The sequence below is a fragment of the Chlorocebus sabaeus genome, chromosome 5 (assembly GCF_047675955.1).
Source record: "Chlorocebus sabaeus isolate Y175 chromosome 5, mChlSab1.0.hap1, whole genome shotgun sequence".
In the NCBI taxonomy this organism is placed as follows: Eukaryota; Metazoa; Chordata; class Mammalia; order Primates; family Cercopithecidae; genus Chlorocebus; species Chlorocebus sabaeus.
Window position 1 is genome coordinate 10,267,485 of NC_132908.1, and position 15,515 is coordinate 10,282,999.

Genomic DNA, 15,515 nt, shown 5'->3' on the forward strand with positions numbered 1-15,515 from the left:
CAATTGTTATTGTTATCATTACTCTCTTCTCCAGAGAATGAAGAAATGTTTAATCAAATCGGCCCCTCTGAGAGCAAGGCTGTGGGGTCATCTGCTCCTTTAGATGCCCCTGTGGGGCTGGCCTTTGCCTGACCCTTTTTGGTCTGTGGGTCCACCCTAAACAATAGTTTTTTCTTTATTTTGGGAAGCTGTGGTCAGTAGTAGTTCAGACCCAGGATTCTCATAACTGGACATAACTGTCTCAGTCATTTATTATTTGCAAATCCTCACTTAGGGGGACTATTATATAGATAAGGAGACGGTGTGACTACGGCTAAGTTTCTTAACCTCTCTGTGCCTTAATTTCCATTTCCATGTTTCAGGGCTGAGTGATGATTAAAATGAGATGGTACTTTTAAAATTGCCTGGTTGGTACAGAGCAAATTCTTAATAAATACGAGCTGTTATTCTTAAAATATTACCGAATACCCCTTAGATATGGAGGTATTAGTCTTATCATCCTAACTTAGTCCTCACAGTCACCCATGAATGGGGGAAATGAATATTGGCCCCCTTTGACAGATAGGGAAACTGAGGTTCAGTGACTCAGTGACTTTCCCAAGGCAATACAGCTAGTGGGGAGTGGAGTCAAATTAGATCTAGTGTGAAAGTTCTGCTCATGCCAGGATCAGTGGCTAGCACCTGACATCCCAGTGCTTTAGGAGACTGAGGCAGGAGGATCACTTGAGGCCAGGAGTTCAAGACCAGCTTAGGCAACATGGCAAAACCCTAAGGAAAGAAGGAAGGAAGGAAGGAAGGAAGGAAGGAAGGGAGGGAGGGAGGGAGGGAGGGTCCTGCTCTTGACCATGGTAGGAAGGAAGGAGGGAAGGAAGGAAGTAAGGAAGGGAGGAAGGGAGGAAGGGAGGGAGGGAGGGAGGGAGGAAGGGTTTTGCTCTTGACCATGGTGTCATCCCACCACCTCTTTTAAATAATGGCAGAGAAGGAGAACCCCTTCTCCACATGAGATTAGGTGGCCTCCTTCTTTATATTTTCAGGATTTGTCAAAGAAAATCTATAACAATAGAAGGCCAGTATCAATTCAATAATGTATTAGTTGAACCCAATGGCATCCATGAACATTTCAATCATAGCTTAAAAAGCATTGGAGATCTATTTTTTTTTCTACCCATGTTTTGGTGCTCACATGGGCTCAAGGATTCTGTCCCAATAATGCTGACATTTTCCTAGACATCCTCGTGTTGGGGGACCCATTATACAGACAAGGCGACTGAGGCTCACTGAAGTGCAGGAACCTTGCCAACTCAAGTGCCTGACTTCAAGGTTGGTTTTTCCTGAAAGATCACTGGCCCCCATCTGCCTAAATGTAGCTGCATCTGGTGGTGTATAGGCCCTGTGTCTCCTTGTAGCGCCTATAAGCGCCAGGGGGGCCACAGTCCAAGTTGACTCATCTTCCTTCCCCACTGTACCTGTTGCCCAGGTGAGACACAATAGGTGCTTATCTCAGATGGTAACAAAAGAGAAGGCGAGCAGTGGCCAAGTTCAGGAAAGATTAGGAAGGTAGTATGCATGTGACTTGCTGATGAATTAAATGTGGGGTGTGGGAGAAAGACAGGGATCAAGGATGACTCTAAGGTTGGGGATCAGCTGGGGAAGAACAGAGGGTGGCCTGGAAGTTGGCGGGTAAAGCTAGAAATGTCGTCAGGAGCTGAGTTCAGGAGCCTGGATTTAGAAGCCAGAAATTTGGGAGTCAGTGGGGGGATGAATGGGATTAAAAGGAGGGGAAGGTACGCTGGGCTCATGCCTGTAATCCCAGCACTTTACAAGGCCGAGGCGGGTGGATCGCCTGAGGTCAGGAGTTGGAGACCAGCTTGGCCAACATGGTGAAACCCCATCTCTGCTAAAAATACAAAAAATTAGCTGGGCACGGTGGTGTGCATCTGTAGTTCCAGCTACTTGGGAAGCTGAGGCAGAAGAATCGCTTGAACCCAGGGAGGCAGATGTTGCAGCGAGCCCAGATTATGCCATTATGCTCCAGCCTGGGTGACGAGAGCAAAACTCCATCTCAAAAGAAAAGAAAAGAAAAAAAAAAAAGAGGGGAAGGAGTGAAATCCCCTGTGGAAGAGATATATTAAGAAACTGAGGCCTGGCTGGATGCGGTGGCTCATGCCTGTAATCCCAGCACTTTGGGAGACTGAGGCAGGCGGATCTTGAGGTCAGGAGATCGAGACCATCCTGACTCACACAGTGAAACCCCGTCTCTACTAAAATTACAAAAAATTAGCTGGGCATGGTGGTGGGCGCCTGTAGTCCCAGCTACTCGGGAGGCTGAGGCAGGAGAATCGCTTGAACCTGGGAGGCGGAGGTTTGCCGTGAGCCAAGATCGCAGCATTGCACTCCAGCCTGGGTGACAGAGAGAAACTCCAACTCAAAAATAAACAAACAATTCTATGGCATTTAGTGTATTCACAATGTTATGCAACCACCTGTCTCTAGTTCCAAAAACATTTTCATCACTCCAAAGTAAAACCCTGCACCCACTAAGCAGTCACTCCCCGTTCCCCTCTCCCAGCAACCGTATCTATTTCTATGGATTTGCCTATTCTGGACATTTCATATAAATGGAATCATACACTATGTGGGATTTCTGTCTAGCTTTTTTCACTTAGCATCCTGTTTTCAAGGTTCATCCACGTTGCACCGTGGATCAGTGCTTCATTCCATTTTATGGCTAAATCAGACTCCATTGTACGGATTCAGCACGCTTTGTTTTCCCATCCATCCGTGGATAGACATTTGGGTCATTCCACCCTTTGACTAATGTGATCAGTGCTGCTCTGAACATTCGTGCACGAGTATTTGAGGATCGTTTTCACTTCTCTTGGGTAAACACCTAGGAGTGAAATTGCTGGGTCACAGGGCAGTTTTATGTTTAACTACTTTTTGAGGAGTGCAGTGGCATAATCTTGGCTCACTGAAACCTCCGTCTCCCAGGTTCAAGCGATTCTCCCACCTTAGCCTCCCCAGTAGCTGGGATTACAGGTTTGCACCAACACACCTGGCAAATTTTTGTATTTTTAGTAGAGATGTGGTTTCCCCACGTTGGCCAGGCTTGTCTGGAACTCCTGGCCTCAAGTGATCCACCCACCTTGGCCTCCCAAAGTGCTGGAATTACAGGTGTAAGCCACCACACCCGGCCTCCCATAGCTATTTCTAAAATACTCCATCGGCCAGACGTGGTGGCTCACGCCTGTAGTCCCAACACTTTGGGAGGCCGAGACATGTGGATCACCTGAGGTTAGGAGTTTGAGGCCAGCCTGGTCAACATGGTGAAACCCTATCTTTCTACTAAAAATACAAAAATTACCAGGTGTAGGGGTGGGTGCCTGTCATCCCAGCTAGCGAGGCAGGGGAACTGCTTGAACCCAGGAGGTGGAGGTTGCAGTGAGCCGAGATTGCACCATTGCACTCCAGCCTGGGTGACAGAGTGAAACTCCATGTCAAATAAATAAATACATAAACAAACACTCCATCTACCAAGGCTGGGATTCACACCCAGAACTTCTGATTCCAAATCCTGGTTATTTTTGTGGTTTTTTTTTTTCTCTCTGCCCCACACTGCTGGTAATCCCCCGCACCTCGGACTATCCTCATTCCATAGATGAGGACCACAGGTGGAAAACTTGTTCCAGGCCACACAGGTCCTAAGTGACAGTGCTGGGCTCTAGATTTTGAGCTATCAAGTCTAATCTTAAAACACCATGGTCTACACTGTGCTCCTAAGGTGACAAACAGGTAACAGAGAGAAAGAGTGAGAGAGAGAGAGAAAAATGCAGATAACAAATAGGTACGAAAAAGAGAAATTCGGCCCCTTCCAAACAAAATACTGTTTTACTTTGTTTCTCAGCCTTTTCCAGTTTTATGCCAGCGTGGAACGAGGCGCCAGGGCGGTGCTCAGGTGTGGCCCACCAGGCGCGGGGTGCAGGGGAAGGTCTTACGCATGCCCATGCACTTCTCCTTGTCGATGCAGAGGGTGTTGGCCTTGATGGCGAGCTCGTGCTCTAGCTGGCACTTGGTCATGACCAGCAGCTGCAGCATGTTCTGTGTCTCCCGCAACCGCAGCTTGAGGGTCTGCAGGGTGTCGTCGATGGTGAACACCTCGTTAACCAGCCTGGGGTGAGGGAAGAGGAGAAGGCACAGGTTATTCATTTATTTTTATTTGTTTATTTTTTGAGACAGAGTCTCACTCTGTCACCCAGGCTGGAGTGCAGTGGCATGATCTCGATTCACTGCACCCTCTGCCTCCCGGGTTCAAGCAATTCTGCTTCAGCCTCCCGAGTAGCTGGGATTACAGTCACGCACCACAACACCCAGCTAATTTTTTTTTTTTTTTTTTTTTTTTTTAGTAGAGGCAGGGTTTCACCATGTTGGTCAGGCTGGCCAAGAACTCCTGACCTCAAGGGACCCACCTGCCTTGGCCTCCCAAAGTGCTGGGATTACAAGCATGAGCCACGGTGCCCAGCCTGGCACAGGTTATTAGGTTCAAGGTAGATGTACTCACTGTGCACTGGGAACTGTGCCTGACAGCAGCAAGCAAGACAGGCAAGGCTCAGCCCTCCCTGGGAAGGCAGGGGCAGAATAGGTAGACGAGGAAATACACAAGAGAACGGTCAAGGGTAATGTACACAAAGGAAGAAATAAGACAGGATGGTAAAACGGAACAGGAGACCAATCTGGAGATTCCTTGGTAAGTTAGACATAGACTCACCATACAGTCCAGCAGTCCTGCTCTTGCGTATATACCCAAAAGAACGGAAAACAGGTGTTCAAACCAAAATGTGTACATGAATGTTCACAGCAGCCCTATTCACGATAGCCAAAAGGTGCAAGCAGCTCAAATGTCCATGGATGGATGGATGAGTGGATAAGCACAATGTAATCAAGCTACAAAATGGGAGATTATTCAGCTATAATAAAAAGGAATGAAATACAGCTGGGTGCGGTGGCTCACGTCTGTAATTCCAGCACTTTGGGAAGCCGAGGCAGGTGGATCACCTGAGGTCAGGAGTTCAGGACCAGCCTGGCCAACATGGGGAAACCCCATCTCTACTGAAAATACAAAAAATGAGCCGGGCATGATGGTGCGTGCCTGTAATCCCAGCCACTTGAGAGGCTGAGGCGGGGGAACCGGCTGAACCCGGGAGCCGGAGGTTGCAGTGAGCTGAGATCGCACCATTGCACTCCAACTGAGCGAAACTCTGTCCCAAAAAAAAGAAAAAAAAAAAGTGATGAAATACTAATACCTGTGACAACATGGATGAATCTTGAAAAACATGATGCTAAACAAAGGAAGTCAGACATGAAAGGACAAATATTGTATGACTGCATTCATAGGAAACGTCCAGAATAGGCAAAGCCACACAGAAAGTTAACTGGTGTCTTCCAAAGGTCAGGCGGTGGGGAGAATGTAGAAGATTCTTTAATGGGTACGGGGTTTCCTTTTGGGTTGATGAAAATGTCATAGAACTAGAGAGTAGCGAGGGTTGCACAAATACCGTGAATGTACCAAATGTCACTGATGGTAAAGTTTGTGTTATGCGTACTTTATCACAATTTTTTGTTTTTTTTTTTTTTGAGACGCAGTCTCGCCCTGTCACCCAGGCTGGAGTGCAGCGGTGCAATCTCGGCTCACGGCAACCTCCACCTCCCAGGTTCAAGCAATTCTCTTGCCTCAGCCTCCCGAATAGCTGGGATTACAGGAGCCCGCTACCACACTCAGCTAATTTTTTTGTGTTTTAGTAGAGGCAGGGTTTCACCGTGTTGCCCAGGCTGGTCTCGAACTCCTGAGCTCAGGCAATCCACCAGTCTCAGCCTCCCAACGTGCTGGGATTACAGGCAGGAGCCACTGTACCCGGCTCTATAATTTTTTCCTAAACAGGATAACAGGGCCAGCCTTGTCTAGATAAGAGCCTCATTCAGTCTTCCTTACTGGCCAGGGCACCATCCCCAGCTGCTATGAATGAGTGTTGGCTGCTAGTGGCCCACAGGTCTGCACTTCTCCAGAGAATTATGTTGCTCAGCCAATCAGAGCTATCTCACCTGGGAGGAGAGTCCCTGCCAGTGGCCACAGGCAATGACCGGCTGACTCAGGTACAAAGGGTCTCTGGGGCAGACATCTCCATGATGCACTTCAGGGTCTGGAGCCCCTTGCAGGATCAGCTGGGGCTGAGCTGCCCCGTACTACTTCCCCACCCCCCTCCTTCTGAGACTTTGCTTTTCTAGAACTTTCTGAGGAGAGGACTTTTTTTTCTTTTTTCCTTTTGAGACAGAGTCTCACTCTGTCTAGGCCAGAGTGCAGTGGCGCAGTCATAGCTCACTGCAGCCTCAACTTCCTTGGCTTAAGCGTTCCTCCAGCCTCAGCCTCCAAAGTAGCTGGGTCTACAGCCATGCAAAACTGCACTTGGCTAATTTTACATTTTTTGTAGAGACAAGGTTTCACCATGTTGCCCAGGCTGGTCTCAAACTCCCGGGCTCAAGCAGTCTGCCCGACTCAGCCTCCCAAAATACTGAGATTACAGGCATGAGCCAGCACACCCAGCTGATTTTAATTTTAATTTTTTAGACAAGGTCTCCCTTGTTACCCAGGCTGGAGTGCAGTGGTGCCACCATAGCTTACTGCAGCCTCAAACATCTGGGTTCAAGAGATCCTCCTGTCTCAGCCTCCCAAATAGCTGAGGCTACAGGCATGTACCACCACACCTGGTTAATTAAAAAAAAAAGTTTTTGTAGAGATGGGATTTCTTTTTTTTTGCCTCCAGGTTGGTCTCAAACTCCTGGGCTCAAGTGATCCTCCTCCCTCAGCCTCCCATGAGATGACTTTGAGCAGAAAAGAAAGATGAGACTGAGCAGGACGTGTGAAGGCCAAGAGGGAAAGTGGGCTTCAGCAGTGCTGTGGAGTAGAACTTTCTGTGAAGATGGGAAGGTCTATATCTGCACCATCCAATGTGGTACCCACCAGCCCCACAGGGCTAATGAACTGAGAAGCTGAATTTTTAATTGTATTAATTTAAAATTTAAATTTTGGCTGGGCGTGGTGACTCACGCTTGTAATCTCAGCACTTTAGGAGGCTGAGACGGGCAGATCACTTGAGGTCAGGGGTTCGAGACCAGCCTGGCCAACATGGTGGCAAAACACGGTCTCTACTGAAAACACAAAAAATTAGTCAGGTGTCGTGGTGCACACCTGTAATCCCAGCTACTTGGGAAGCCAACCCAGGGGGCAGAGGTTGCAGCCTGTAATCCCAACACTTTGGGAGGCTGAAGCGGGCAGATCACTTGAGGTCAAGAAGTTGAGACCACCCTGGCCAACATGGTGAAACCTGATCCTTACTTAAAAAAAAAAAAAATACAAAAATTAGCCAGGTGTGGTGGCATGTGCCTGTAATCCCAGCTACTCACGAGGCCAAGGCAGGAGAATCACTTGAACTCGGGAGGCAGAGGTTGCAGTGGGCTGAGATCATGCCACTACACTCCAGCCTGGGCAATAGAGCAAGACTCCATTTCAAAAAAAAAAAAAAAAGAGAAAAGAACATGCAAAATTAAAGGGCTTGGGTTTGTTTTCAGCCATGTGATGGGGGCAGGGGGTTTGAAACAGGGAATGACATGCTGATTGGAGTTTCGCGATAACCTCCAGGCAGCTGTGTAAGATGAGATTGGAAGGGGCAAGAATAGACGCAGGAGAAAGGTTAGGTTATTGTGAATCCACATGGAGTGGATTGGATGGTGTTCCCCAGAAAGACATGTTCAAGTCCTAAGCCTTGGTGGGCGTGTGATGTTATTAGGAAATAAGGTCTTCGCAGGTGTAATGAAGTTAAGGATCTCAAGATGAGATCATCCTGGATTTAGGGTGACACCGAAATCCAACGACTAATCTCCTTGTAAGAGAAAGGAGAGGGAGGTTTGAGACACGGAGACATGCAGGGGAGAAGGCCATGTGGAGACGGAGGCAGAGATGGGAGCGATGCGCGTACAAGCTGAGGGACGCCAAAGATTGCTGACAGTCCCCCGGAACCGGGAGAGTGGCAGGGAACAGAGCCTCTCTCAGAGCCTCCAGGAAGAGCAACCTTGATTTGGAACTTCGGGCCCTCAAAGCTGTGAGGGAATAAACTTCCGTTGTCTGTAGCCACCCAGTTTATAGTAATTTGTGATAGCAGCCCTGGGAAATGAAGGCAGCAAACTAAGCTGTGATGGTGGCTTGGCTGTGGGACTGTGCTGGGGGTCCCACTTGTGTGGAGAAGAGACAATGAAACTGTGCTCAGGACCGGAGGACATGAAGCTGGGTGAACTTCCCCATGGTGAGCCTGGGCTAGAGAGAAGCAAAGACGAGTGACCGAAGCAGCCTGGAAACTTCCACCAGCACTGTCCAATAGAACTTTCTAGAGCAAGGGAGATGTTCTGTGCTACATTGTCTGATATGGTGGACCCTAGCCACATGTGGATACTGAGCTCTTGAAATGTGATTAGTGTGAATAAGGAATTGAATTTTTTAACTTTATTTAATTTTAATTAAAATTCAGTTGTTGTTGTTGTTGTTTTGACAGGGTGTTGCTCTGTTGCCCAGGATGGAGTACAGTGGCACGACTATAGCTCACTGCAGCTTCCAACTTATGTGCTTAAGCAATCCTCCTGCTTCAGCCTCCTGAGTAGCTTGGACTATAGGCACACCACCACGCCTGGCTAATTTTTGTATTTTTTGTACAGATGGGGTCTTGCTATGTTGTCCAGGCTGGTCTCGAACTGCTGGCCTCATTCAATCCTCCCACCTCAGCCTCCCAAAGTACTGGGGTTACAGGTCTGAACCACCACACCTAGGCTTTAAAGTTCAATTTTAAATGGACTTTCTGGGGGATAGGCATGGATGGGACCACAGTGATTGGAGTAGGTCAGGAGAAGAGAGACCACTTGCAGGAGGAAAAGGAAAAAGACGGCCCAAAGGCAGGAATGGAGGGGATGGGGACAAGGAAGATCATGCGTAGATGGGACAATGTAGCCACTGGAGAAGGGAGACAGCCTGAATCCTATCATCTGCTCAGTTCCCAAGACAGCCATGCATACAAACCAAAACACAACATGCACAGACACACAGACACACACACACACACACACACACACACACACACACACACGGCCCGACTCCTGAACCAAACATGCTCTACCTTCTTGCTCTCTGTCTGTCCTCCTCAGTGGTATGACTGTTGAACAGGAAACGGGAAGGCAGAGAGCTTGCCCCAAAGCGGTAGGTCCTCCAGGCAACTCCCCCAGAAGCTCTGTTCTGTAGAAGTCCCCTGTGGGGGCCGGGCACTGTGGCTCATGCCTGTAATCCCAGGACTTTGGGTGGTGGAGGTGGCTGGATCACTTGAGGTTAGGAGTTCGCGACCAGTCTGGCCAACATGGTGAAACCCTGTCTGTACTAAAAATACAAAAATTAGCCGAGCATGGTGGCAGGCACCTGTAATCCCACGTACTCAGGAGGCTGAGGCTTGAGAATCTCTTAAACCTGGGAGGTGGAGGTTGCAGTGAGCCAAGATCGTGCCACTGCACTCCAGCCTGGGCAACAGAGTGAGACTCAATTTAAAGAAAAAAAAATAGTCCTGTTGGGGAGGCGAAGGGATTACCTGAGCCCTCCACTCCAGGTGGTGCTGGGGTTCAGCTTGAGAATCGAAGAAGCAGGGGCAGGTGGAAGACAGGTCAGCAGAGCCCAGCCCCCACTCTTCTGCACCCAGGACCCAGACCCCATCTAGCCCACTTCCAGGGCTGAAGACCTAGCAAGCCAGTAGCAGGCCTGCTGGGTGTTGCTCTGTTGCCCAGGGTGGAGTGCAATGGCGCAATCATAACTCACTGTAGCCTCCAACTCCTGGGCTTAAGCAATCCTTCTGCCTCGCCTCCTGAGTAGCTGGGACTACAGGTACATGCCACCATCCCTGGCTAATTTTTGTATTTTTTTTTTAGAGATGGGGTCTTGCTATGTCATCCAGGCTGGTCTCAAACTCCTGGCCTCAAGTGATCCTCCTGCCTCAGCCTCCCAAAGTGGGAGGGAACCCAGGCACTCAAGTTCAAAGCCTTGAATCACGTTGCCTGCCCCTCCACCCCACACCAACACATACCCTGCTTTTTCCATTTCCTAAATGGTTACTTAGGCGGTAACTGAGGCTGTGCAAAAATCATCACTTGGGCACCACCCAACACTTTTTCTTGATTATCTATCCTCTTTCTCCTAACTGATAGCTCTCTTCTTGACATCTTTTCACTTCTAGCAGTGGAGTCTCCACACCAGGATGGAGGGAGCAGGGTCCATTGCTGGACCAAGACCTGCACTCCCTGCCCAGTGAAGCCCTGGCTTAGTGATGTGTGACTGGGACAGCTTTTTCAACCTCTCCTGACCTCAATTTATCTTCCCATTTGACAATAGTAGGAGTAATAGACTTCCCAACTCCCCTAGGAGTAAGACTAAAGGGGATAGAACTCAAAAGAAGTTCAAGGGATTGCAGTTAGACATCAGGGTGAATTTCCCTTGCTGTAGGCCAGGGCTGAAATAATGTGCACAAGGAAGCCTGAGGATGGTCCTTTCCATCTTCTTCTCATGGGGGATATCAACTCAGTATCTTGTCAAAAGAAGTACTGCTATGAAACCCGGTGAGCACAGCCCTGGGCACAGTGAATGCAGAATAAGGTTTATGGAGCAAATGAGCAGTTGAAATGGGGCCAAACTCAGTCTCCTCCCACTCCACCAGAAACCCTGTTAGTGCCCATAGGAGGATGTTCCAAGGATGACCTTCAATGATCCCCATCTCCTAGTATCACACCCTTGAGTGTGGGCTGAACCTAGAGACTTGCTTCTAAAGAAGAGCATGCAGAAAGAGTGATGGGTGTCACTTCCATGGTTAGGTTACAAAAGACTGCAACGTCCTTGCTCCCGGTACTGTTATTGTCCTTCTGGCTTGCATGCTTTGTTGAAGCAAGCCACCATGCTGGAAAGACTCATGGGTGAGTGAGGGTGGCTGCCAGCCAACAGCCAGCAAAGAACTGAGTTCTGCCAACAAGCATGGGATTGAGCTTGGATGTGGAACCTTCCCCAGTCCAGCCTTGAGATAAGACCACAGCCCCAGCTGACACCTTGATTGCAACCTCTGGAAGACCCTGACATGTGGAACCTAGCAAGGAACCTAGCCCAATTCCTAACCCACAGAAACTGAGATAACAAATGTGGCTCTTTCAAGTCACTACCTTTTGGGGTAATTTATTACACAGCAATAGACAACTAAGATAATGCCCCTAGCACAGGGGAACAGAGTGGCCAGGTGGTTTGCCCCAAGTCATACAGCATGTTCATGGGAAATAATCCCCAAGTCTGATGACCTGTTCCTTCTTGGTCTGGCCATCATCCTATTACAATCCCCGCCCTCCGCCCCCCACAAACCTCCTTTCTAGGCTGGAATGAGCTTTTCACCCGCTGTCCTATGAGAAAGCCCTTCGTCAACAGACACCAGCCTCCTTAGCACAGCAGGATGGGTGGAATTCATCGGCCAGGAGCTCATGAGGCTCTTCCAGGGCTTCATGGTGAGAACTTTACAAAGCGGGAGGTGGGAAATGAGTGAGGAATGAGCCAGGTGCCTCTTTCATGGGAGCCTGGAGAGAGAAGGTAAAGCCACCGCCTGGGAGGCTACCATTCATTGCCTTGGCTTTCAAGGGAAACAAGAGGGTTTCTAGAGCACAACGGAGTTACAAAACCACCGCTAGTTTAGGCAAGTGAGAAGACCACAGTGCACAGGGTGGGGATCCCAGTGATGAGGAAGCCACGCAGTGGTACAGCCCGGGCTGCATCTCAGAACTCCACCCACACCCTGCACTCTGTTGAGTTGTGGGACTGGATGTCCTGATTGAGGGAGGGTCCGTTTTTCAGACTCAGTGCACCTGGGAACTCCTGAGACCCATCCCTCTGCCTTCCTGGATTGCCAGGGGTTCTCCTGCCTCCTCTGGCCTCCCTCACTTACTTGAACTGCGGGATGTCCCTGCACAGCTCCACATTGGGGCGCCAGGTCCGGCACTCCAGCCTCGTCTGGGCCACCTTCAGCGGGCCCTCCTTGGCCATGATGGACCTTTCCAGCAGCATGATGGTGTTCTCGGCCTGGAAGATCTCCTGCAGCGTCTGCGAGGGAACACACAGGTGTCACCACTCACCAGGCCCTTTTGATCTCCTCTGACTGGGGACCCGGGGGCAGCTCAAGTCAACTAGGTCAGCCTCCAGCCAGGCACTTACGATACCCCTTCCCTGGCCTTGAGTACCTGTGGGGCAGGGAGCTCACCCTTCCTAAGAAACCCTGAGGCCCCAGGCGCGGTAGCTCATGCCTGTAATCCCAGCACTCTGGGAGGCCGAGGCGGGTGGATCACCTGAGGTCAGGAGTTGCAGACCTGCCTGGCCAACATGGTGAAACCCCGTCTCTACTAAAAATACAAAAGTTAGCCGGGCATGGTGGCAGGCGCCTGTAATCCCAGCTATTCGGGGGACCGAGGCAGGAGAATCTCTCGAACCCGGGAGGCAGAGGTTGCAGTGAGCCGAGATCACGCCGTCACACTCCAGCCTGGGGGACAAGAGTGAGACTTCATCTCAGGAAAAAAAAAAAATGGGTTAGAAACCCTGAGAAGCCGCTTCAGGTACCCTCTAGTCACCGGGGCACTGTGGACATGGAACACGGGCCAGTACCATAGTTAGTTTTGTTCTGAATCTCCAATAGCCATTAGAGTTGCCTGTCAGTGCTCAGCAGGAAGAAAGCAAAGGAAGGGAGTGAGGGAGAGGAAGAGGGAGAGGAAGGGAAGGAGGAAGGCAGGCCTTTCAGATTGACAGAGACTGTTCATCTGAAACAATCTCTAAGCCAATCTCTAAGCCAGTTTCACTTAATCTGGGTTTTTCCACTATATATATATATGTATGTATTCAAACAGATCCAGAGTTTACCTTCTTAGTAATTAATTACTAAGAAGGTAAACTCTGGGTCTGTATGTATTTTCCATTATTAGTAGTATTATTTTGACATGGAGTCCCGCTCTGTCGCCCAGGCTGGAGCCTAGGCAGCGGCATGATCTGGGCTCACTGCAAACTCCGCCCCCCAAGTTCAAGTGATTCTTCTGCCTCAGTCTCCCAAGTAGCTGGGATTACAGGCACCTGCTGCCTCACCTGGTTGATTTTTGTATTTTTAGTACAGATGGGGTTTTGCCATGTTGGCCAGGCTTGTCTCAAACTCCTGACCTCAAGTGATCCACCTGCGTCAGCCTCACAAAGTACTGGGATTACAGGCGTGAACCACCACACCCAGTCTGTTTTGTTTTGTTTTTTTAAACAAATCCAGAGTTTACCCTCTTAGTAACTAGATCAGTGAATAAAGAAGGAAAAAGGGAAGGAAACAAGAATGCAAGGAGGAAGGGAGGAAGGGGAGGGGGAAGGAGAGGGAGAGAGGGGAGAAGAGGGGAGGGAGAAAGGAAGGCAGGAAGGCAAGAAGGAAAACAAAAGTTTTTATCTGTCAAAATATTTTTCCCAATACGATGTCACCATTGTATCCTACAATTTATGAAAATGCAGATCTCAGGGAGGGGCAGGCAAGAGCCTGCTGAGGTCTGAGAATGTTCTACATCTTGATCTGAAGGTCGCACAGATATAAACATAGATGAAAATTCATCTTCAAAATCCATCAAGTTGTGAGCTTCACTGTTATGCCTCAACAGAAAATGCAATGAAAATCAGAAAAAGTCAAATACAAGGCACGATTGGTGAAATGTCAACATTTGTGTTGGGTATATGAACATCTTTCATTTATTTTATTTTTTTGAGAAAGGGTCTTGCTCTGTCACTCAGGCTGGAGTGCAGTTGCGCAATCACAGCTCGCCACAGCCTTGACCTCCGGGGCTCATATGAGCTTCCCGCCTCAGTCTCACAAGCAGCGGGGACTACAGTCACACATCACCACACCTGGCTAATTGTTTAGGTTTTTTTCAAGAGAGAAGGTCTCGCTATGTTGCTCAGACTGGTCTCAAACTCCTGGGCTCAAGCAGCCATCATGCCTCAGCCTCCCAAAGTGCTGGGATTACAGGTGTGGTCCACAGCACCTGGTGCGAGTCTTTGATATGATTCTCTCTACTTCTGTGTACTGGAAACTTTCCACAACAGAAAATAAAAGAATGAGAGCATGAACAAAGAATGGGCTCAAAAGCCTATGCATTTATTCCAGAAGGAACCCGTCCTTGTGCACTTGGCCAACCACAAACACACCCAGAACTGAGACACTGGCACTAAACGATGTCACATCCCCGTGACTGAAACATCCACTCTCCGCCCTATTGTCACCCAGTGGCCCTCGACCTGTGAGCAGTTCCGCTGGTCACTGTGTCCCTCTCCTGTGACAAGGCCCTTTGAGGACAGGCTGTCCTGACACCCCTTCCCAGACAGCAGAACACAATGGCAAGGCTGCATGTGCTCAGTCCCTGAGAAGCCTAGAAATGATGCAGTGATGCCCTGCCATGATGGCCTCCAGCGCTCAGAAGGATGTGCCCGAGCAACTGATGACCATGAAGAGTTCAATTTCATTTTCGCAGAGATTCTATACCACCTAGGGAAGCCATTCATCAGCTCCACCAGGAACGTCTTCATGGGGTCACTGCTGGAGATGCACCTGCTCTTCCATACAAGGGCATCTGCTTTGTGAATGTGATCGCTACCTTGATACAAGACCATGGGAAGTCAACATCTTTGAGCATTTCTACCCTGTTCACGTAATTAATGAAGAGGATAATTCAAAGAAACAACCAGTGAAGCCCTACTTGAAAGTTCATCATCAAAACCATGGGGGTTTGGGGAAAGAGACAGACAAGACTATGATGTGAAACAAAAAGTACTATCTGCAAGTGACGTGAGGTAATTCATTCAACATTTGTTCAATACCGTCTACCTTTTCCATTTTAGACTAGTGATAAGTGATAATGATTTACAACTGAAGGGTCCCAGACGCACCTTCAAATCACACTCAAGTTTGGGTGCAGTGGCTCACACCTGGAATCCCAACATTTTGGGAGGCCAAGGTGGCAGAATTGCTTGAACCCAGGAGTTTGAGACTAGCCTGGGCAACATACCAAGACCTTATCTCTACAAAATAATTTTAAAAGTTAGCCAGGCATGGTGGCGCAAGTCTGTAGTCCCAGTTACCTGGGAGGCTGAGGCTGGAGGACTGTTTGAGCCCAGGAGTTCAAGGTTGCAGTAAGCTATGATTGCACCATGGCACTCCAGCCCAGATGACAGAGCAAGACCCTATCTCTAAAAAACAAAAAACAAAAAACAAAGAACTCAAACAGTTGTACATTCCAATATATTCTCCATCCACACACGCACACACTAGAGGCAGACTGGGAATAACAGGAGTGCTGAATTGGAAACTAGACCACCAGGGGCCAAATCTTGGTATCACCACTACACC

The 15,515-nt window shown here is 48.9% G+C and overlaps 1 protein-coding gene across 1 annotated transcript; it reads right to left on the reverse strand.

Moving 5' to 3' along the window:
• Nucleotides 1-2,197: 2,197 nt before the first annotated feature.
• Nucleotides 2,198-12,376, reverse strand: LOC140711655 (tektin-5-like). The gene is made up of 2 exons (XM_073015169.1): nt 12,048-12,376; nt 2,198-4,168 (listed from the first exon to the last, which is right to left on the reverse strand). Exons 1-2 carry the CDS (start codon nt 12,164-12,166, stop codon nt 3,952-3,954), a joined length of 336 nt encoding a protein of 111 aa, XP_072871270.1. The 5' UTR covers nt 12,167-12,376; the 3' UTR covers nt 2,198-3,951.
• Between the last annotated feature and the right edge of the window lie 3,139 nt (nt 12,377-15,515).